The sequence below is a fragment of the Bufo bufo genome, chromosome 5 (assembly GCF_905171765.1).
Source record: "Bufo bufo chromosome 5, aBufBuf1.1, whole genome shotgun sequence".
Classification (NCBI taxonomy): Eukaryota; Metazoa; Chordata; class Amphibia; order Anura; family Bufonidae; genus Bufo; species Bufo bufo.
The window spans coordinates 36,444,382-36,468,319 of record NC_053393.1 but is presented as its reverse complement, the minus strand read 5'-3'; the positions used below and the strand labels follow the sequence as shown (position 1 = coordinate 36,468,319).

The 23,938-nt window shown below is 43.5% G+C and overlaps 2 protein-coding genes across 3 annotated transcripts in view; one reads left to right on the top strand and one right to left on the bottom strand.

Moving 5' to 3' along the window:
- EFR3A (EFR3 homolog A) overlaps positions 1-8,169 on the top strand; it is a 153,827-nt gene extending 145,658 nt beyond the window's left edge. Inside the window, exons 20-24 of one of the 2 annotated variants that reach the window (XM_040433716.1) lie at positions 8-96; positions 1,213-1,258; positions 3,004-3,107; positions 5,092-5,141; positions 7,078-8,169. In XM_040433716.1, the coding sequence (XP_040289650.1) occupies positions 8-96; positions 1,213-1,258; positions 3,004-3,107; positions 5,092-5,141; positions 7,078-7,183 (395 nt within the window). In that variant the 3' untranslated portion in view covers positions 7,184-8,169. The remainder of the gene's footprint in view (positions 1-7; positions 97-1,212; positions 1,259-3,003; positions 3,108-5,091; positions 5,142-7,077) is intronic. The other variant, XM_040433717.1, reaches the window with a different exon arrangement.
- Positions 8,170-20,021: 11,852 nt separating this feature from the next.
- The window catches only part of OC90 (otoconin 90), an 80,781-nt gene continuing 76,864 nt past the window's right edge, over positions 20,022-23,938 (bottom strand). The window contains exons 11-13 of the mRNA XM_040433831.1: positions 22,638-22,812; positions 21,228-21,334; positions 20,022-20,338 (exon numbers count right to left, since the gene is read on the bottom strand). Of these exons, the coding sequence (XP_040289765.1) occupies positions 20,022-20,338; positions 21,228-21,334; positions 22,638-22,812 (599 nt within the window). The remainder of the gene's footprint in view (positions 20,339-21,227; positions 21,335-22,637; positions 22,813-23,938) is intronic.

The following is a 23,938-nucleotide window of genomic DNA, read 5'->3' as shown; positions in this document are numbered from 1 at the left end:
TCAATAGATGAAGATAGACTCTCTAGAAGGAAGAGCATTGTGGACACCATATCTATCCAAGTGGACCTAATGACTGGAAGCAACACCGAGGACAAGGTATGCTATCTAATCAGCCTGGCATTTTTTCTTAAAGGTGCACTCAAATTAAATTCCACAATCTCTCTTTTGCGGTAGAATGCAGTCTATTCCCTTTTATCAGCCGTTTCAGGATTGACTATAGGAATGATTACACGTCCAATGCCACGAACCTCCAGAAATATTTGAACATGTTGTGCATGTCTTCCACCATGTTCTTCATACAGATTCCATGCAAGTGTGAAGGTTGTAGGTCAGAGAATATTATTGGTGAAGGTCCATGAACTGTGACCTCCCTTCCTCACTGCCGTGAGATGGTTCATTTGACTTCTGCTGTGGAAATATTTTAAACTCCAGGTTTGTTTATGGGGTTTACCACTGAGATAAATGAGATCCCCTTCATTGCAATGATATGACTGTTCCCAGCTCATGGACCCCCATAAGTGGGATTTTTTTTTACATGGCTCGATGAATAAAAAAAAAATTATAATACATGGTGGATTGCAACTATATTGTTAATTTAGATAAGTATGTATCCCCAAGTACTGTAGTTAACATAAAAGATTAAAAAACATTCCATTAAAAACATGGCTTCATATGGCTAGATTAACATAAGGCATTTGGTTACCACTTAGCAAACTCTATGGCTACTGTCACTTTCTTGGATCAAAAAGCCCCTTTAAAATTGTTGTTCAGCCTAGGAGCCTGCCAATCCAAATCTTCGAACCTGTGCTCGAAAAAAATAAAAACCGCCTGTCCACCATTCCTGCAATGCTGCCCTATTTCCAGTCGCTTTGGGTCACCACTGTACTGGAAGTGGCTTGGTTCCATGACTACTATGGCCAATTCCTGGCCTCAGCAGTCGTGTACTAGAACGGCCCGTCACTGTCAGTGAAGAGTTGGTGGTGTGCCATTGAGATTGAGGTCAGTGATTGGCCACAGCAGTCACGGAACCAAGTCAATCCGAGGTGACCCAAAGCCACTAGGGCCAAGGCGAGGGTCTGCGGACAGGTGAGTTTTGGGGTTTTCTTTTTAGGCACAGGCTCCAAGGATAGGATTGGGGGACACACCATTTAAGGGCTACATTCATACCGCTAGCAACTATTAATCTGTCCAATTTTATTATTTTTTTTGTAGATCAACACTGAAGAGATCACATTTGAATCACTGAAAAAGGCCATCGGTGAGATTTGTAGTATTCCTACACCTTTTCTCAACTGTAAACCTTCTGTATTGCAGAAGAAGAAATCTGCAATTTTCCGAGATGTTTTCTGTACTAATTCCTTGCATTTTTCAAGATACATGCATGCTGTCTTTCAGTAGGAACCTCATTGTTTACTCTCAAGGGGTAAAATTCCATCCTGGTCTTGTAGTGAACATGCAGGTGCACGGCTTGTCGAGTGTACAGTGCGGTTACAATAGCGTTATTAGAGTTGGTTTTGTAACCAGCTGACTAAGCAAAAAAACAAAAGAAGAGGCAGCATTTCTTCTTCTGTTATTTCGATAATTGGATTTTCAGACGACGGTCTGGGCGGAGGATTTGCACCCGCTACATCAGAGTGCTGCTGTGCTTTTTCTCTTCATAGCCGTTTTATTTTGATGACCTATCCTCACTTACTCAAGAGAATAGGATAGTGCCGTCCTATTGATCTACCCCCACTGATCTGATATCTATGAGCTATCTTTGAGGATAGGTCACCAATATAAAAAAGTGGACAACCCCTTTAATGTAAAATATCCTACAGTTTGGTATCGCCTAATTACAGAAGATCTTATGTTCCTGCAAAGACTTGAGAGCTGCGTTTTCTCACAGAACTCACAAATTGCACAACTATTTCAGTGTAAAAGAGGGGAGAGGTTTATGATCTTGTTATTGATGGAAGGGAACAGGAGAAACAACACCTTCACAGGATATGCCCACTGAGGTCTGAACTTACCACCCCACAAGAAGAGTTCCTCTGAGCCCTGTAGTTCCTCAAGAAGAGAATGTTAACTGAGCTCTGAGCCCTGTAGCTCCTCAAGCACAGAATGCCTTCAGAGCTCTGAACCTTTAGCTCCCAAGAAGGGAATGCCCACTGAGCTCATAACACACAGCTCTACAAGAATATAGTGTCTACTGAGCTCAGAACACACAGCTCCACAAGAATAGAATGCCCACTGAGCTCAGAACACACAGCTCCACAAGAATAGAATGCCCACTGAGCTCTGAACACACAGCTCCACAAGAATAGAATGCCCACTGAGCTCAGAACACACAGCTCCACAAGAATAGAATGCCCACTGAGCTCTGAACACACAGCTCCACAAGAATAGAATGCCCACTGAGCTCAGAACACACAGCTCCACAAGAATAGAATGCCCACTGAGCTCTGAACACACAGCTCCACAAGAATAGAATGCCCACTGAGCTCAGAACACACAGCTCCACAAGAATAGAATGCCCACTGAGCTCTGAACACACAGCTCCACAAGAATAGAATGCCCACTGAGCTCAGAACACACAGCTCCACAAGAAGGGAATGCCCACTGAGCTCTGAATACACAGCTTCACAAGAAGGGAATGCCCACTGAGCTCTGAATACACAGCTTCACAAGAAGGGAATGCCCGCTAAGCTCTAAACCTGTAGCACCATAAGAACGGAATGCCTTCCAAGCTCTGAACCTGCAGCTCCACAAGCAGATTTTTCAGAGGGGAAAAAAAAGACATTATGTACTTCATTTTTATTTATTTTTTCTCTAAAAAGTCTGCAAGTCTGCCAATAAGATAAGAATTGGATTCTGTTCAAACACACACAAAAAATAAACTAAAAAGGATGCACATACCCTTTAAAGCCTGAATATAAACAATTAGAACCATTTGAGATTCTAGTTGCGAGTATATATGTAATACGAGTATTGCTTTATTTTTTGTTTCATTCCTGAAAGCAGACAACACCGGCATGGAGGAGCAGGAGAAAGAGAAGAGACGTCAGGTCATAGAAAAGTTCCAGAAGGCACCGTTTGAAGAGATTGCTGCACAGTGTGAATCTAAAGTGAGTGTTTCCTCTCGTCTCAGAGGCTCACATAAAATAACACCAATTTTAGAGTGTTTTATACTTGGGTGATATCAGCCAATACTGGACCTTCATTACTGCACATGTCTTACCATGTTTATGACCAGTATTGTGTGTGCCCCTCGTGTCTTGGACAGAGATGCTGCATGGCGTGTCTCAGTTTTGGTTTTCATTTTTCAATCTGTACAAAATTATCCGATGATCCGTTTTTCCAGACCTCCTGCCTCCCTTCACACAGAGGTTTAATCATTCAGCACCATTTGTTTTATTGCACCAATGCATCTACAACTTTGTAAATAGTTTTTATTAAATATGTATTTTCTATGTGTGTCTACAGCCCCTTTGCAGATCATATGTCTCCGTTATAACAGACTATGAACAGGCCCTTGTAGTCTGATCCTGCAGTCATGCTCCCTTCCACTTATCACTTATCTTCTAACATACTGTAGCTTTTAGTCTGGTAGCAGGATAATAAAGTGGTATTTGAGTTGTTAAAGTGGTAATTCTATTGTAAGGTGCTGAGGATGCAGTTTAAAGGCTATGTACACCTTTGGGGACATTATTTTTATTATTGCTTTTGTACTCATTTTAAGCTAAAAATCATCTTTTCAATTGGTCTTTATTAAAAATGATGAACCGTTTTCCCTGCACAGCTTTGAGTTTTTCTACTAGCTGGATCTGTATTTTCTCTCTACCTTCAAGCAGAGAGCTGACGGGCTCCTTATCTGTGATCTCTAACCTTATGAACACTCATCAAAGCTCAATTCGGATGTTACTGATAAGAATGTGGCTTAAATAAGTGACCTTTTAGTAATTTAGAGATGAGGGTTATCGGATGACCAGCACAAAGTGAAAGTAAAAGTACTATTCATGCAGCAAAAAAACTGTTAACCCTTTGTGACAGGCTTAATATTTTTGATAAAGACCAATTGAAAAAATGTTTTTTTAGCCCAAAATGAGTAAAATGCAATCATAAAAAAAATTGTCCGTGAAGGTGAAGCCTTTAAAGAAGCACTCTCACAAAAATCTTTATTCTCTCTGGTTGAAAGGTACATGATGTGAACTGTTGTGACGATATTCTTATTACCAGTGGCTGTATTTGTAAGTTATAACCTCCCTTCTCATCCTTAGATGGGTTATGTGACCAGCAATCAGACTTTCTTAATAACACAGCATCTTATGTGTGGACAGGAAGCCAGTTTCTCTATGTCAGGCATCCTCAACCTACGGCCCTCCAGCTGTTGCAAAACTACAACTCCCAGCATGCCCGAACTGCCTACAGGTATCAGCCTACAGCAGGGCATTGTGGGAGTTGTAGTTTTACAACAGCTGGAGGGCCGCAGTTTGAGGATGCCTGCTCTATGTATTCCTATGGGAGACTCCATGTCAGTCTCATAGAAACGAATAGAGAAGTAAATGAACTTCAACTGACACAGGACAGGAAGTCAGAGTGCTGGTCAAGTGACACAGCTGAGGATCAGAAGGGAGGTTATATCTTGCTAATACAGTCACTGGTAAGAAGATTACCTTCACTACAGTGTACCTAACAGGTCAGAGAATAAAACTTTTTGTGGGAGTGCTTCTTTAAACATAAAACATAGTATCCACATCACCAATCCCCTGCCGCTCCCATTCAGGCGATGCCTGGGCCCCTGTCATCATCTGCTTCCTGGTCCAGCAATGGTGTCCCAACATAGACATATGACCACTGCAGCCAGTGATTGGATGCAGCCACTTAGATGCCCCTGTCGGAATGTCAATGATAGACTAGGAGGTAGAAAGAGTCGGGCAGCGTCTACACAAGAGGGGAGCAGTTTGTACTTCTTTTTTAATGTTTAAACGGCACCCTCAACACATTACAGCATATAAGACAGCATTAAATAAGACCTTCCTATAGGACATCTAGTGCGGATTGTTGATCTAGCTCGCTCCTCATTCTGTATTATTTTTTTTCCATTTCCAGGCTAACTTGCTGCATGATAAACTGGCGCAGATACTGGAGCTGACAATCAGGTAGTGATTCAATATTCTAGACTTGCTAGACAATAAACTGTTCACAGGATGGCCCGCCACTGGGACCTCTACCATCAGCTGTTATATGTGGAGGACCTGACAGTGTTTGATTTCTCTGCGGTGTCTCCACAGGTGAAATAAAGTATTACACCATTCTCATTGAAATCAGTGAGCTGCCCATGTAGTGCACAAACATGTCAGGTCCTCCAGAGAGACACAGCCCAGAATTCACTAAATGGGCTTTCTAAACCAGACCATCCTTTTTTTTTCTCACAAAGACAGCACCCTTTCTAAAGTGAAGCCAACTTAGCATTCAGTTTATCACCACAGATCTGGCTTCTGTCCTCCTCAGAGAGAGTGCATGGTAGGCATATAGCTGAGACCGCCCCCAATTGAAATATATATACTATATTGGTCCGAATACAACCCCTTTAAAGGGGTTCTCCACTTTGATAAGTACGGATTTATCAGAAGGATCCTAATGGGTCACACTGCTGAGACCCCCAGTAATCTCCAGTAGAGATTCAAAAAGGCTTCTGTACTCGGATTCTACCTGAATTTTTTGAAAATTCGAGGTGGATACGTATTTTTGGTGACTCGCTTCAGGCAAATTTTGGAGAGGGGGATTTAATAATTAAAAAAAATGAGCCTTAAGATATCTCATACACCAGTTTTCGGGGCCAATTGGAGCACTTTCGATTTTGGCCAAGTCGAATGCAAATTGAATTTTGAGCCATTTGCTCATCTCTAATCTACTGTAATCTGTGGACAAATCTGTCAGTAAGTGTTTAGTTTCCCTGAAGGGGAAATTAAACATTATACAGTCTCCCTTTAAAGTTTTTTTTTTTTGAGACTTTGCAACTGATGACCTATCTTCTGGACAAGGTCATCAGTATCTGATTGGTGGTGGTTCGACACCCAGGAACCACCCCCCCAACCCCCCGCCAATCAGATGTTTGAGAAGGCATCGGCGCTCGCAGTTGTGCACAACCCTGTTCATTGCATAGCGGTTCTGCTTGGTATCACAGCTCCGCTCCATTCACTTCAATGGGGTTGAGCTGCGCCTAGGTCATGTGACTAATAAACTTGACGTCACATGGCCTAGGGAAAGCGGAGAGAAAGCTGAGGTGCTACTGTGAGCGCCTCTGCCTTCTCAAACAGCTGTTCAGTGGTGGTCTTGGATGTCGGACCCCCACCGATCAGATACCGATGACCTATCCAGAGGATAGGTCATCAGTAGAAAAGTCCTGGTAAACCCCTTTAACTTTGTGGGTTGTGTTACCCATGAAATCTTTGTGTTATTTTAATGATATATTAAAAAATAATTTATTGTTTAATATATATGTTTTATTTAGTTGTTTTTTTATTTCACTAACAGACGTTGAAAGGATTTTGACTCTTATTAAAGGGTCACATATATAGTATAATTAAGGCTGCTTTCACATTAGCGTTTTGGGCGGATCCGTCATGGATCTGCAAAAACGCTTCCGTTACAATAATACAATCGCATGCATCCGTCATGAGCAGACCCGGTTGTATTATGTCTTCTATAGCCATGACTGATCCGTCATGAACACCATTGAAAGTCAATGGGGGACGGATCTGTTTTCTTTTGTGTCTGAGAAAACGGATCCGTCCCCGTTGACTTGCATTGTGTGTCGGGACGGATCCGTCTTGCACATTGTGGACGGAAAAACGTTACTCTGTCCACAATGGGAGATCAACCAAACGGAACAGAATACATTTTGGAACATTCCGTTTCGTTCCGTTCAGTTTTGTCCCCATTGACAATGAATGGCAACAAAACTGAAGCGTTTTCTTCCGCTATTGAGATCCTAACCTGTAAGATATCAAATTGATGACTTTAGAGGGAAACCTGCTCTATGGTCAACCAGAAACAGTTTTCTAGATAAAAATGAGTGTTTCTTTATTTCAGGCCTCCCCCCAGCCCATCTGGGACAATCACCATCACAGCTGGACATGCCCAGTATCACTCCGTCCCAGTGTATGAGATGAAATTTCCCGACCTGTGTGTCTACTAAGCTCCAGATCCTGCTCCGTCCATCCAGACATCTGTATTGTATGGCATCTTAGGATTTGTGTTGCTTCACAGTATTCAGATGCAGCGCTTTAAGAACCGATAAGGGAGAGGCTTCATACTGTTACGTAGCCAAAGGACGCAGATCGGAATATCTCTGATTTCCTACAAATACCAAAATTATGCTGGTTATCCAAGAGCAACTCCGTTTTAATCTTGTGTCTGTTAAAATTGTTAACGTGTTATTGGGGTTGAATAAACTGTAGATGGGGGGGGGGTTAGTGTGCACTGACCCTTCTAGGGCCCGGTACCTGCACAGTATGGCATCAGCATTTGCCCTTTTGTTGAATGTACAGGCTAGAGCCTAGGCTTCTTGGCCGTGTGATGCTATGTCCCATAGCGTGGCGTAGAGTAACCTTTATGGGTGCGGTGCAATACAACAATAATGATTGGTTTGGCCAAATTTCGCGATGTTTGGCCAAATCATGGATTGGAAGTTTAAACATTGCGGTAGGCAAAGCAATAGTTTTACCACACATGAGGCAATGGAGATGAAGTGCACACAATTTCCACTAAAAACAGCATGTGTTTGGGCCGTGCATCACCCACATGTGACACATTTGGTTCCAGGGACGGCACGAAACACTGTAGCCTTGGATTCCCTATAAGCCGTGAAGGATTCCTCCAGCTATGATCACAGCATAGCCATCGTGGCCAGTGAAAGCTAGAAGAATGCTGTGTAATGCGAGGCTATGGCGCGTTTCACAATTAAAGGGATTCTGTCACCTAGTTTTACCCTATAGAGATGCAGACATGCACGGCTAGATCGCCGCTAGCATGTCCGCAATATACCTGTCCCATCTCTGTGAGTGGTTTTATTTCTGTTAAAAAATGATTTTATATATATATATATGTGTGTAAATCAGCCTGGTAAGGAGCCCAAGGGGCTGCACTAACCGTTCTGGACCCCAGCCACGCCACCCTGTGAAGGAGCCCAGCACCGCCTATATTGCGGACATGCTAGCGGTGATCTAGCCGTGCATGTCCGCATCTCTATAGGGTAAAAAGAGGTAACAGAATCCCTTTAAACCTGCAAAATGTACGTGTTTTTATTTATTTTTTCCTCCTATTTGCAAGACCAGGGCATTTTTTTCAAGGCTGTTAACACATCCAATAGTCTTAATTAAACAGAGGATGCTATGCTTAATGGTCACCTTTTGAATGCGTTTTTTATGATTGACATATTTTGGGCAGAAAAGCATTTTTCCAGTTGGCCTTTATTAAAAACTTTCAGCCATCTGCCCTTTGCAGCCAGTATCTTTTCACTTGTATTGCAGGCTTCTCTTTCTCCTTCACAGTGAAATCCATCAGAGAAGCTGTCTGACAGCTCCGTGTGTAACCCCTACACTCCTGAGAGCCCGAAAACACTCATTTAGGCTGAATTCTTATCGGTTTGATAATGGCTATCAAAGGAAACATGAGACCGCTCGTCTGAGGGATTTTACTGTGAAGTAGACAGAGCAGCCTACACTATATGTAAAGGACAAGCCATTGAAAACTGTTAGTGAAGATCAGTTGGAAAAAAAATTTTAACCCAAAATAAGCGCAGTTCAATAATTACAAAATTCCTCAAAATGTTTGTAGCCTTTTAGACGCGTCGCTGTTAGCATTTCAACATTTTAGCCAAAGTAAAGGCAGACTATGCTGTTCATCGTATCATTGTTATTCGTGATACTTCTATAGACTTGTAGAAGGCGGCTTGTGGCTCCACTTTTTTTTGTTTATATATATATATATATATATATATATATATATTAGAATATTTGCTGGATTGTTTATTCTCATGTTTGTCTTCTTTAAAGGGAACCTGTGCCAGGGATTTTGTGTATAGAGCTGAGGACATCGGTTGCTAGATGGCCGCTAGCACATCCGCAATACCCAGTCCCCATAGCTCTGTGTGCTTTTATTGTGTAAAAAAAAAACTATTTGATACATATGCAAATTAACCTGAGATGAGTCCAGCGTGAAGGAGCCCTGCATCCTCAGAATCTCCTCCTTGCTCCCTGACATGTCAGAAAGCTAGAGCGCCGTATTCTCGCGATGCGCGATATAGTGTTCCTTCCCTGTGCTGGCATCAACCTCAGGGAAGGAACTGCGCATGCGCTAGCTCGCGCATCGCAGATTACGGCGCTCTAGCTTTCTGACGTTGGGGAGCAAGGAGGAGATTCTGAGGATGCGGGGCGGTGCTGGGCTCCTCCACCTAGCAGCCCATGGCCTCAGCTCTATACACAAAATCCCGGTGGCAGGTTCCCTTTAAAATCTTTTTAGTTCAAGCGAGGTAAAGAGATAATGGTTCTTCATGTTCATCCTGAAAATCTTAATTTACCCTCCGCCCCCAGACCAAAGTCTTTAATGACTGTTATTTGTCAGATAAGTATGTGAACCTCTGTGCAGGAAGCGTTATTGAACGGTCACAGAACTGTACCTCCGCTTTACCACCCCTCCGTAGCTGAGCTCTGACGCAGTTTTACTTTTGGGCGGGTGCATTTTTTTTTGTTTCCTTGTTTGTTTTAGTTTTGTTACTTTTTAGTTATCGATGTTAGCTTTTTGTACTGATTACTGTTTTTAGTTAATTCCTATGATTTTATTGAAAATGTTAATTTGTATGGAAGTTGGTTATGGATGTTTTGCCTTCCCCCCCCCCCCCCCCCTTTTTTTTTTTTTTTTTTTTTTTTTTTTTTAGGGCTGAAAGGTTTTGCGGTTAGGTATGGACAAATTGCTACAGTACATTGGAGCTATTTGCAAAATATATGAGGGTTAGCTGAAATACTAACTTCCTCTCGTATAATTGTGGGGCATACTCCCCTCTGTGGCATCTCATGATTCCTTATATTTGCCTTACAGGGAATATTCTCCATTTTAGAGATACAGTATATTCAATGCAGACTCGATAGGAAATTTAAACATGTCACTTTTTTTTAAAATAGGGTGAAAAACATGGCTGCTTTCTTCCAAAAAATGACACTACACCTGTCCACAGGTTGTACGTGGTATTGCAGCGCGGTCGTATTTACTTCAATAGGGCTGAGCTGCAATACCGGACACAACCCGCAGAACGGAGTGGCGCTTTGGCCGTCCCAGAACTCAAGCACAATGAATTTGTTCTCGGTGGCAAAACATCCGTAGTGATGTCACATCATATTGCAGACTGCCATGGGGCCAAGCATCACTACAGGGAATAAAGAGACATTTTAATTGAAAGTAATTATAAAATTGCTTTGGAATCCCCAAATAAGATGGATTTTAACTTGGTATTATTTTTTTTAAATCCCATAGACCGCAAATCAGCCCGGACCAGATAGTTTGCCCCCGGCAAGAATTTTAGCAGTCACTTCAGTTATTATCTGAACAGAAAAGATTGTGTAGTACGTGCAGTAAAAAGCAAACCGTACCACTGTGTTACTTCAGTATATACATAGCTAGCATCAGTGTGTATCTGTGCACCGCAGACCGCGTAGGCAGACATCTTGTGGGCTTTACCTTTTGCGCTCTGCTATAAAACTGCTCTGTCCCTAAATCTCGTGGCGTGTTTCTTCCTGCATCGTGCACATGCCGGTCTTAGAAATGTGTCTTTTACATGTAAAGTTTAGACGTAAACCTGAAAAACAGATTCTAGCTCTTCCGGAAGAGTTTAATTATATTTTGTATAAGATATTTCTGTAGAAAAGTTAGATATATTTATGCTTTGCATGCAAAGGATCCGCTTCATCTAGAACTATCAGGGGGAAAAAATTATCTGAAAATAGCCCATGTTAGCGTCAGTCTAGTCTAGAATGGAAGTCATGTGATGGAGGAGGCCGTTTTGTGTCTTCTGTAGATTTTAAAGAAAATTTGCCACGATCCACACTAATAGAATATGCATTGTATGTAATGTCGGTGTCTAGGCCACATTGGGACCACTATGCCTAAACTGAAGGATTGTGATCTAAAAAATACACAAAAATTCAAAGAAACAAAAAAATTTGCCCTCTCTCCTTTCATCCTATTATGTGTCGTATGGCTGTAAGGCAGCTGGCTGCAGCAGGAGCCTTCCCCCTATTGAGCAAATATTGATGGAATATCTAATGCATGGGGTGGCGTAAACCCTTTGGCATTGATTGTGGATGAGTGGCTCATAAGGAAAGCCTGTCCTCATTTTAAGCTTGTTTTTGATTGGACCCAATGTTTAAAGGAGTTCTACAAGATCCGCAACTCCTGTTGAGGTGGCCAGACAGGGTGGAAAAAAAAAACAAGCTACCAGTGCTGAGCTCCGTTCTACTCCGCTTTGGTTCTCACTGGACTAAAAGTTAATACATGCAAGTCACCGCTGACAGTCAGTTAGACCTCATCATGTCACACTCCTAATCCAGTGAAGACCAGAAGAGGAGGAGCATTCAGCTGGACCTGGAGCACTCTGCCTGGAAATCTCAACAGGGCTTCCTAGTTTGGAGAACTCCTTTAAGACGGACAGGGATGATGAGGTGGGAAGTGGCCAACCTCAAACTTACATACAATATGACTTCCTCTTGACCCATAGAGGCCAAGAATTGCTTGAATATAAACTATTCAGTATAACTTATTATTGCATTGTGGAAAGCACTTATCACTTCAGTCGAATGACCTGTTTAGATTTACGTAGAAAAAAAAAAACCCTCAAAGTGCTTGAAGCCCCATTTTAGGATCCCCCCGCTATGAGCCAGCTGGTAACAATCAGGTCCTCCTGCCTGGCAGACCCAACCCATGCATTTTAATGGCCATGTGTAGTACTACATTTCCCCTCTAGTGGCCGCTGCTGGGAAATGAGCTATAGATCCTGACCTCGCCAGGGACTCTCATGCTCCAAGCTCATATTACAAATTCAGTGGCTTTTGATGGGGAAACGTGAGATCCGTTGCTGGATTTACTCCTGGGCCGTTCATGATGATTGTGATATTAGTAATAATAATAATCAGATTCTTTAGCTCCATAGAAATGTAGAATTTTTGTATATAGACAATCATAATCACTGCTATGGAAAACAACCAGGACAGATCTTGTTGTGGGAGTAACTTCAATAAAGACATATTAAAGGGAGTCTGTCACCAGATTTTGACCTTATAGACCGCTTACATAGCGCTCTATCATAGCAGTCTATGGTTCTAATTGTACCTTTGATGTTTTCTTGTGAAGTTCCCCCAAGGCAAAAACGGACTTTTATTCATATGTAAATTAGGGCTCGCAAGTGCCCAGGGCGGCGTTCACCTCGTTGGTGCCCAGGCTGTTCTGCCTCTTTTCGCCATATCCCCTCCCCAGCCTCTTCCTCTGCCCGCCCCGCTCTTCCTTTGCGTCCTCCTTCTCTGCAGAGAGATCCCGCACCTGCGCTATCCATACCTTTGCACTGCGATGCCCATTGTAGCTACTGCGCATGCGCCGGCCAACGGCGTGAAACAGCGGCGAGGAGGCGGACCAGAGACACCCACCATGGGCATCACAGTGCGCATGCCCTGGCCAAGCAATGGAGAGCGCAGGCGCGGGATCTCGCTGCAGAGAACTTGAGAAGGAGGACGCAAAGGAAGAGCGGGGCGGACAGAGGAAGAGGCTGGGGCGGGGATATGACGAAAAGAGGCAGAACAGCCTGGGCACCAACGAGGTGAACGCCGCCCTGGGCACTTGCAAGCCCTAATTTACATATGAATAAAAGTCAGTTTTTGCCTTGGGGGAACTTCACAAGAAAACATCAAAGGTACCATTAGAATCATAGACTGCTATGCTAGAGCGCTATGTAAGCGGTCTATAAGGTCACAATCTGGTGACAGACTCCCTTTAAGTAATTGCTGTTGAAAACGACTCCAAGGTGAAGCTGGAATTCATACTAGCAATACCAAGCTGTTCCTAGAAGCTCCAGCTTTTTTAATACTCTCAGCATAGTGCAGGTCATCGGGAGCTCTGCAGAGTATTTCATCCTCTTGCTTACTGCCAGGTAGACAGACCATGTGTCTCATCATGCAATGTTCGCTGCTGGATTGCTAGAAGTTCTTGTCATGTATATTTTTATATTTGCTCCTCCAGTTGTGTATTTATTCTTAATTTTTTAATTCTGTTGAAATTCAGCTAAAGGAGACCTCTATCATGCACTTAAAGGGAACCTATCATCAGGACAGACACATATTAAAGTGAATCTCCACCTTGTCTATATTAGGTCCACAATTTGCTACTGTTTGAATATTTTTAAGGTTTGCAGCTCCCCCCCCCCTCCTCTTAAACATTACTCCAAAACTCCTGCATAGCCATGATGTTAAATGATACAAATCCTGCTGCCACCTTACTGTGAGTTCATTGTATGCTCACTAAGCTCCCTCTAGTGGCGGCTGTAGGCAGCCATAATCCTTTTTTTAATCTACGTCTGTACAGGAGTTTTGGAGCTTCTGAGTACTATAACGATGTAAGAAATTAAATTGTTTCCGCTTATTTTAATTAAAATAAATTGTCGTTCAGCGTTGAGCATTCACTTTATTGCAACACTATAGATTCCCCCCTTATAACACGCACCTTCTGCATCATTAATGTATGGTTTAAAGGGAATCTTGCACTGTTTGTATTTGGAAGTGTCTGGGTCTGATTGGCTGTGAGGGGTCACCTGACCAGCCCCATGACTCTTTATTAAAGAAAAGGGGCCATGAAGCCACTTGGTAATAATTATGCAATTCAGTGCTAGGCAAATATACACATGCCACTTTCTTTTGCCCGCAAAGGGGCATTTTAAGATATTTTATTGCCTCCCCAAGGTTAGTAGTTTTTGTCCCCTTTTAGATCTCTCCTGCAGCATGGCCATCAGAGCTCAGATCAAACGCTAAAGGTGGTTTGATGACCTCATAAAGCACCATGTATATTGTTATGATGCGATTCTTAACAACGTACAGGCTCCGGCCAATGACTTTCAAGCTGATGGAAGAACAACTTAAAGACTAAAGATACCTCTGGGGTATTTTTTTTTTTTTTTTTACTTAAATGCATGTATTTTTGGCTCAAAGAATTTTAGCAATAGGGTTTTATTAAAAATGTTGCACCGTTTGGCTTCAGAAAGCCATTCACGGTGGAGTCTCTCAGACTTGCTGTGTGATGGTAGGGTCTCCAGCTGATTTATGACCAAATCAAAGTTTAACTTTAAAGATTGTTCAGGAGAGGAGAGAGAGGGAATCCAGACCAAATATACCCACAAGCTGGAAATGTTTTAATGAAACCCTATTGCAAAGATGTTTTTTAGCCAAAAATGTATGCATTTAAAGGAATTGTCCCATGTGGACATCTATGGCATATTGATGGAATATGTCCTAAATGACCAATAGATACAGGTCCCACCTATGGAACCCACTCCTGTGTGAAGAAAGAGACCACTCTGTGAATGGAGAGCAGGCCACGCGTAGGTGGCATCCTCTCCTCTGCAATGGGACTTTGGAACAGTGAATGGAGAAAGCTTTGCATGTGTCTTGCTCTCCATTCACCTTGGGGCCCCACTGTGGAAATGGGGGTGAGTTCCAGAGGTGAGACATCTATGGCATATCTTATCAACTTGCCATAAATGCCATAAAGTAGAATAAAATAAAAATGACCCCAAAGTGTCCACTAAAAATGTTCTTCTTAAATAATGGTGCTCCCCACTGACTGTAGACCACATCCCTGAGATCCAAAGCCATGGTCTACTTCCTGCACATATGACATAAGTATAGGTGCTGCTGTGCGGCATTGGGTCTCCAGGGTAGGGAGCGTGCTGTGGCAGTGGGTCTCCAGGAAAAAGGGAACAGCCCCGCTCCTCCATGTTTTAAATGGTGGCCAGAACATTGGTGAACAAGGTGAAATTATTGAAAGATCTAATGCTAGATTTAAGACTCTGTGTTGAGTTCTCCTTTAATTCTGAGACTATATTTCTTCTTCTGTCATTTTGTAGTTTTTTTTGTTGAGATAAAATGTTGTCTGTTCGATGTTAGACGACGTCGTTGAATTCTTGAAGTTGCTGTGCTGCTTTTATAAGAGTCCTATATGTTTTCTAGAAAGTCCTGATATGAATTCACTGTGTAACCTGCATTAAAGCATTGAAACAATGGAGAGACCCTGCCTCCGCTGCTCATTGTGTCCTCATTTACTGTATGACGTTCTCCTGCCGGGTTTACATGTGCTGACTCTGGACAGGTTACTTATAGAAGTGAATAATCTAATGCCTTAAAAGAACTGGTAATTTAATGCAGGATTTTTAGGACTTAGTAGTTACTTAATGCATTCAGAACCGACAGGACTTCGTTTTCCGTCCTGCATAACGGAATCCAGACGGATCCGTTACGCTTTCCCAATAGACTTCTATTATAATGGATCAAAACGGAATGCCTCTTAAAGGTATCCGTTTTGCATTCTGTCTAGGAATTCCATTAATTTCCATTATAAACCAGAATCTATAACAGAATACCCTAATGGAAGTGCAAACCCGCCCCAAGCAGCAACAAAAAACGGACCTCAATAAAGTTCTCATGTTACACTGTCCATACTGAATCTTTAGTGTGTAACGTTTAGCGTTTCTCTTCTATCACCTGTTACACGGTTCAGCAATAGCAATACTGTCACTAGAGAGGAATCTACTATATTTCTTTTTATATATCTATGAAAAAAAAATTCGGACCGAAAAGAAAATCACTGTAAACCATTACTTTCAAAGCAAGTCAGTATGGCAGACTCGGTGCAGCACTGAAATAGGTGTTTGGTATTTTCCCTGGTTTTGTTATATGCATTTCCATAAGCGCTTATTCAATAACATCTGTTCACACAGGAGGATTTTGCATAATATCTGGTTGCATTTTAATGTAAAAAGCAAGACAGTCACAAAACTAAAAAAAACTAACAAAACATTGGTATCAGATACCGCCCCGTTAAGCCATGCCCTTGAAACCACAACCTCTTTTTACCCATGTAAATGTGGGTAGTATTTTTTTGTTGGGTAAAGTGGCAACCCTAGATATGCTGCATCTGCGATCCATACTACACATTATTCTGACCAGCAGCTAATATCCAGAGTAACCACCATGTGCAGCTTGGACAGCAGCTAGATGGTCTGGGAGGACTCCATAAGGTCCTGGTAGGTTGTCACAGGTATCTGAAGCCATGCTGACTGCAGTGTATCCCACAGCTGCTGGAGGGGTCGCGGGGGAGAATCCATAGAGTGAACATGACCATCGAGGTGGTCCCACAGATGCTCAGTTGGGTTCATGTCTGGGAAATTATGGACCAGGGTAGTACCTGGAAGTCTTGGTCATGCTCTTCCAACCAATGTCAGACACTTCTAGCTGTGTGACACGTCGCATTGTGTTCCTGGAAGATCCCATCCACCCAAGGGAAGACAATCAGCATGTATGGTTGTATGTGATCTGCAAGGATGGATTCACAACCAAATCAGTTGAGTGCCTTCCACATGGATGAGTGGGCCAGAGAATGCCAGAAGAACCTTCCGCAGACCATAACGCTGCCTCCACCAGCTTGTGTTCTTCCAGCAATGGTTGCAGGGTGTTTGTTCTCTGAGGTTTCTCACCTGACACCCCAACTTCCATCCATTCCAACGAGCTGAAAACATGACTTATTGGAGAAGGCAACCCTTTGCCAATCAGTGGAGGTCCAATACTGATACTGCCGCGAAAATTAAAGCCTTTTCTGCCGATGCAGTTTTATCAGAGGTACAGTGACCATCCGTCTGCTCTGGAGCCCCATACGCAGTGGGGTTAACTGAACTGTTCTGTTAGACACATGTTTGGCGCCCCCTGGTTCATAAAGACTGTGAGCTGCTCCACTGTAGTGTGTCGGTCCACCCTCACACATTGTTCACCTCTCACATCAATGGCACACTGTGCTCGGCTGTTTTCTTGTTGCTTACATATGCTATCAATGTCCCAGATGGACCAACCCCTTGAAGACTAAAATTAGCTAAGGGGTTAGAAAAGTCCTCACCAACTATAGATATTTGAGAGAGAAATTCAAAATCTATGATAAAAAATATTTTCAGGAGGGTTTTTTTCAAATTTTTAAGTCACAGGTGGTTAAGTATATGTGCATTCATTCCGTCCCAGTTAGCACTTTAGGAGGCCACCCAAAATTCTATATTTTCCCGATGCCCTCTTTTAAAGGAGTCTGTACCTGTGATAGACTACCCTAAATAGATAATTCAAAATGTAATAATTGATTGACAAACGAGACATGAACGACTTTCAGAATCATGTTTGTGACCACAGAATTCACATAGATACATAATCCCGCTTAACAGAAAATCACCCCAATCACATCCAATGTGGAGAACAAACAGCAAGTATAATGGGGTTCTGCGGAGATCTGTGCACATTCCGGCAGACATGCGGAGAGCCACTACATGCTGCAATTTGTGTCCGTCCGATTCTCCGCTTTTCTCCCGGAAGAGCCATGCCGGAGTTTCACATCGGAGATGTGAAACTAGCCTTATTGGTTGGTTTTGGGGAAACTGTCTACTTGTAGGGTCGAGAACCTCTGGGATGATACAAATGGCAATGTAGGTGACTGTTACTGCTACAGGAAAGGAACGCACCAATGCAGTTCTGTGTTTCTATTTCTTTATTCATAAACCCACTTTATAAATGTTCATCACACATTCTATCACATGAGCATCAAATGGGGTGCGATAAAAGCAATTTAGATAGCAAAACCGGAGTTGTGTGATTACTAGTCACTGGTAGACATAATAGGTTCTAAGTTGCATCAGTTATACAGTCATTTGATTCCTGCCATCAATATTCTCCCCTCATGCAGAAATCCCTGGGGTTCTCCCTGCCCCTGCGGAGATCGGGCCATCACGGGAAGCTGAGCTGATGTCTGACATCAAGGAGCTAAAAATGGCAACAAAACTTAAGGTTTCTTAATCCAAATGTAAAAATTTTTTTAATGAAGTTTTTGCTAAAAATGAATCGTTATGCTAGGGTTAATCATGTCAGTTATATGACTGATTGGGTTGAACACCGTTTGGTTTTAGATCCGGCTCTCTGGGGGGGGTACTAGTTCTCCTTGAGGAGCTCCAACCATTGTAGTGAGTCTTACAGGCAATGCCTCCCTGGGAAAAATTATGTACTCCGCTAACTATAAGGGTACCTTTCACCTAGCAATCCGTTGTTTCATTCTGTAGAAAAAGTACTTTTGATTCATATGCAAATTAGCAGTTAAGTGCACCAAGGGTGGGCCCAAGTCACTCTATGCACCCTTGCTCCTCCTGCTTCCTCTACTAGCCTCTCAATCTCCTTGATTGATAGGACCAGGTTCCTGCATAGTCATCTCGTCTGGCCCTGTCAAGGAAAGGGAGGGGCAAGGGTGCACTGAGTGGCTTGGGTCCACCCTCAGTGCACTTGGCTGCTCATTTGCATATGGATCAAAAGAACTTTTTCTGCAGAATGAAGCAATGGATCACTAAGGGTTCATGCACACGGCCATAGTCTTTTTTGTGGTCCACAGAACACAGATACCAGCTGAGAGTCCGCAGCCATTTTTTTTCACTCCTTTACAAATGTCCTCTCCTTGTGGGGCCGTGGAACGGGTGGACAGTACACGGGTGTGCTGTCCAAATGTTTTGCTGCCCCTTTGAGGTAAATGGGTCCACATCTGATCCGCAAAAAAAGCAGATCAGATGCGGACCAAAACCACGGTTGTGTGCAGGAGCCATAAGTGAAAGGTTTCATTACATTTAGCTGAGCTAGCCCTGCAAGACATTGTGCCTGGTTTATCAATGAATTTCCTGATGGCTATTGGCCATAGGCCTTCTGGGCATTTAGGCCATTTAACATGTCTGCCGCTGTAGCCCCTATATCTTCACCTCCACTTTATTAGGTTAGTCATGTTGCCACCGTCTAAAACTAGTTCATAAAATCTACCATAAACCTCTATCTAATCCTTCAGGGGTTGTCACTGACCCGCCCCCTATTACTCACAAGCCCCGAGCAGTAGCAATATATGTATAACTAGCTCCACCCATGGAAGAGTCACTAATATCCTGTTAAAGGATACCTTTACTTCTATACGAATGAATATATATGAAAGGCCATTTACTGTACATGGTAAAATATTCCTTTTTAGTTCCCATGAATTTACAGACGCCCTCGTGACAGTTCTATCTAACTTGTTCAGCCTCCTCATAGAGATATTTATATGGATCAAGATCACCATCCACATCGGTGGTCACATCCTGTAGATCAAAATCACTGCATATGTAAATACGGTAGGGTAATTAAACAACAATATCACTGAAGCTAGTAAATGTACCCTTTAAAACGTTACTTTTATTAAATATAGATAAAATAGAAACCACAGTATATGGGTGAGCGCTGATGTGGATGGTGATTTGGATCCACAGGTGCCTATAGGGTTGACCAAGTTTAGAGAACAGACAGGATCTGTGAACATCAGGACACGAGAGCAAAAAACTATCAGCCGCTGCCCTTAAAGGGGAATTCCACATCGTAGTGACCCATTACAAGAGGTCACCAGTGGGTTTATGTAAGTTTGGACAACCAAGGGACCCAAGACTAAGGGATTGTGATATCTATTTAGGCTTCGTTTTGGTTCTTGGAAACCCTGGTATGGGTTGACAGAGGACCATTAAGTGGTGAAGTCCATGGAAATCTGATCAGGGGATTTAGGGCTCTACAAAATGCAGCAGAAATCGGCCCATCTCACAGAATCCTTCTAACATTATCATCAGTCTTTTTAGACGATACATGATGGTGGAATTCCCCTTTAACATTCATAACACAAACATGTACTTTCCATTTCCCGAACTAATTCCCAAAAAGTAGAGAGCGTGTCCGTCTTCCTCCTCTTGGCACCAGTGACCCAGAGTCCCCGGGTCTCATTATATCCCTCATAGGGCTGTGTTCTTCACTGCTCTCTTCTGAGCTTGAGCTGTCTGACTGTGGCCCCATGGCCCGTTCCGGATTATCCCCGCTACCTGGGTTCCTGCACAGCAGTGGAGCCCCCTGGCACTGCCTCCTGTTCAGTGATCTCATGGTGCCGTTGAATGGTGCTGCCGCCATGCATTCAGCAGCTGCTTTGTCACAGGCGCACACAAGCTTGTCACAAATGCTCCATCCCACACCTGTGATAGGGGGAATAACCATACGTTAGCAGGAGTCATAGTCCCAAACACCTGCCCATATGCCCCTTTAGGAAATATGGTCATCATACAGCCCCCTTCTATGTTAGCCAGAGCAGAGAACCAATAAAAGTGTCTCCCGTTCTGGAGGACCTCATTTGAACGGATGCCATGTAATACTAAATTTCTTCTGCTGTGGACCTTTGAAATAGTGCAATCTGCATGTGGTCCTCAGGCCAGAGAAGGTAATGCACCCTTACATCACTGCTAAATAGGAGTCCATAGAGAACCTCTGCTGGTCGTCTTCAGTTTGTCATCCAACAGGGATTACCTAGTAAAGGGGTCACCTCTCTGCCATTGCGTTCTGAAAGCAGAAGAGATTTGGGGGCTCTTATCACCTCTATTGCTTTGGCCTGTAAGATAGCTATCTGTTCAGTCCATGGCGTCTTCTCGTTAGATGTGGTTGATGTGGATGTCATAAAACTACAGTACATTCATATTCATTGTATGAATCAATACAGTTTAAACTCTAGTATTAAAATCTGTGCACTCTCAAACAGGAGACATAGACCAGAGTAATGGCATAAGCTAGGCAACCTGCACTTCCACAGGTTTAAGCACCAAGTGTGGGATCGGGGGGTGGAAGCTCTTGGCGCCTAGGCCATCATGGCCAGTGATACATACATTGTTCCGTCAGTGCTATAAAATTGAATGGAGGGGTGTAATGATTACTGCTCCATGCACAGAAGGATGTCAAGGACCCCTGGTCCTCAGGGTCTCCACGGTCAGACACGTCACAATCTGATATTTATCCTGTAAATAATTTTGGTGGGAATAACCCCTTTAACAAAAGAGCATATCATGCAGTTTTTAGAAAAAGCGACTTTCTTACATGTTGGCTTGTGGTCCACGCATACGACTTCTGACCTGATGTTCCTGTCCGGTGCACAGCCTAGCTTCTTCAGATGCTCTATACAGCATTGGTGGGAGAAACAGCAGCTAATGGCAGGAACAGAAGAGAACTGGAGTAAGGTGGCACAATGTGCAATGTGATATGCATCCGGTACAAGATGAAGTAATGCGTCATATAAACCGTGACCCATACATTATTAAGAGTTCTACAGTATCCTGTAAATAAGGCTTAAAGTAGTTGTCCAGTTTACATAACCTATTATTGAAGTTAATAATGGGGTGGACCTCTGTTGAAGATCTTTTTATCTCTTGGCCAGAGAGGAGGGCAAATATTAAGAGGGGCTCTGGCTCTGGAGGACCTGTCCTGTCCTGCATTACACAGACAACATGTTGATGTGAATGGACACTGTGTAATGCTTTATTTCTTCTGTGGTGGCGCTGCAGGAAAATCAAAGTCCAGCTTCTCCAACCTCTAGTGATCAGCTGTAATCACCAGCCCAGAAATGTAGCCTTAATGGTGGTCATTCCTCTCCATTTTCAAGATCTCTTTCATTTTACTGCTCATTCCCTCAACTGGTTTTCTTGTCAATTTGTAATTATGTTTAATTCAAAGCATTGTCACTCATACATACTGCTGGACAAGAGGCAAAAAGAAAAATCTTCCAAACCTAGGGCTTCCCTTCATAGCATACGGACATAGTTTCACACTAGCGTTAAAACCATCCTGCTCTGGCAGAGGAACAGCCTGCCAGAGTTCATCGTATCCGGTATGGCTTGATACTGCCTTTCCCCACCAAAACCCATGGACTATAATGGAACTCGGTGGAGATCTCTCCTGTCTCCGGCATGAGTGCTAGGATTCGGCTGGACAAAAACTGGTTCAAGGATTGTTTTTTGTCCAGCGCAATCTCGGCACTCATGGTTTTGGGCAGTAGTGTTGTACTTTAATTCCATCAGTCTGCAGCCTCCGCTTTTTCCTACCTACAGAATTTCTGTAAATGCTCACAATTCTCCTCAGTCGCCGAAAAAAATCCATCTAGTGTAAAACAGTAAATGGTAGAGGGGGAGGAGGGGGATGCAGCTGCAGATTCTCTGTGTTTCATTAAAAAAAAAGGGGAGGAGGAGCGGCAGGGGTGACAACTGATCAGCTCATAGCAGAGAGCACTGCTCTCACACTGCACCTGGGAGGGCATGCCCACATAATGAGAGATCAGTATTGGTCACCGTTGGACCTTCAGCAATCAGACATGATTGGCAGATCATAGTGATCTATGCTGAGACAATCCCTTTAAGATCAGTACAAGTAAAGTGACTCATTTTATGGAAAGAAAACTGGCCTGTAATCACTTCTGTGCCGCCTTTACTGGATGCCCATGCCTACGTGCCATACCTGTCCAGTACGTCTTTGGGGTTCCCAGTGCCTTCTTGTCCACAGTAGCAGCCGTATGACTCAAACTCCTCCGGGCAGCGTCCTGTCAGGCAGTACAGCATCTCCCCCAGCAGAGGTAAGTTGCTCTTCACATTCCCATCTTCCTTTACACGTTGAAAGTGAAATCTGTCACAGACTTAGAGAAAAAGGAGAAAACATAATTTCTTCCTGCCAGCCGGCACAGTGCTTGCCTCCATGCATCGACTACTCCGGGGAACGAGGCAGTAAGCGGAATTTATACCGGTGGTTTCTTTTGCATTATTTCTTAGTGACGTTATTGCACTGCCTGTGACAAGCCCACTGCATGGAATATAAGACCCTCCACTCAGTGTGGGAATGGGGCAAAGGTGTTTTCAGGGAGTCAGCAGGTTCCACAAACCCACCGACCCAGTACACCCCTGTAGAAGAAAGTTTGTACTATACTTACCATTCCAAAGTTGTGTGGATCGGCTTCCCGTGCACATGACACTCCTCTTCTGAAAATCCAGCTTCTGCTGGAGTCACATCCTTTACCAGGTTTCCGGCTAGGGCTATTGACGGTTCACATGTGGACCATGCGCAGATGAGGTGGATTCAGAATTTTGCATATGCCCAAGGGAGAAGATTAGTTCTGGCCCCATCTGCAGGAGAAGTGGCATCCCGTCCATAGCCCAGGACGGAAACCAGGTAAAGGCGGAAACAGTAGTGTCACAGGACTGGGAGTTTCCGAAAGGGTGTTCCACAGAACTTGGTAAGTATATTTCACAGCTTCTTCTACAGGCATGTTAAAGGGGCTATCCAACCCAAGGACGCGACGGGAACAAGCCTCCCTAGTATCGTGGGTGTCGCTAGTGAAGCTCATCACCGTCGCCGCCTGCTATTGACTGGGCCCCTCTTCGCTGGATGTTTTCATCCACGGGGAGATGCAGTGGTGGCCGTGCAGGCATCAGAACCGACGTGGGTGCCGGGGAGCGAGGTAAGTACAAACTGTGTGAGGGCCTTGGGGATTTGGGGAGGCATTATAGGGGTTGGATAACCCGTTTAAGTGAAATTGAGGGGGGGGGGGGGTTGTGGGAACCCAGTGGGTGCTGGAAATCCCCTTTAAGCATTACATTTTATTATTTTTGTAGGCACAAGACGAAGCAGTATTACTAGGAAAACAAACAAGTGGGGTACTACTACTCCTGTGGGAGACACAAAGGGGGATTATTTGGAGGGCATAATAGGTCAGCAAGTATTATGAAGAGCACAAAGGGTGTATTATTACTGTGCAGAGGGTACTA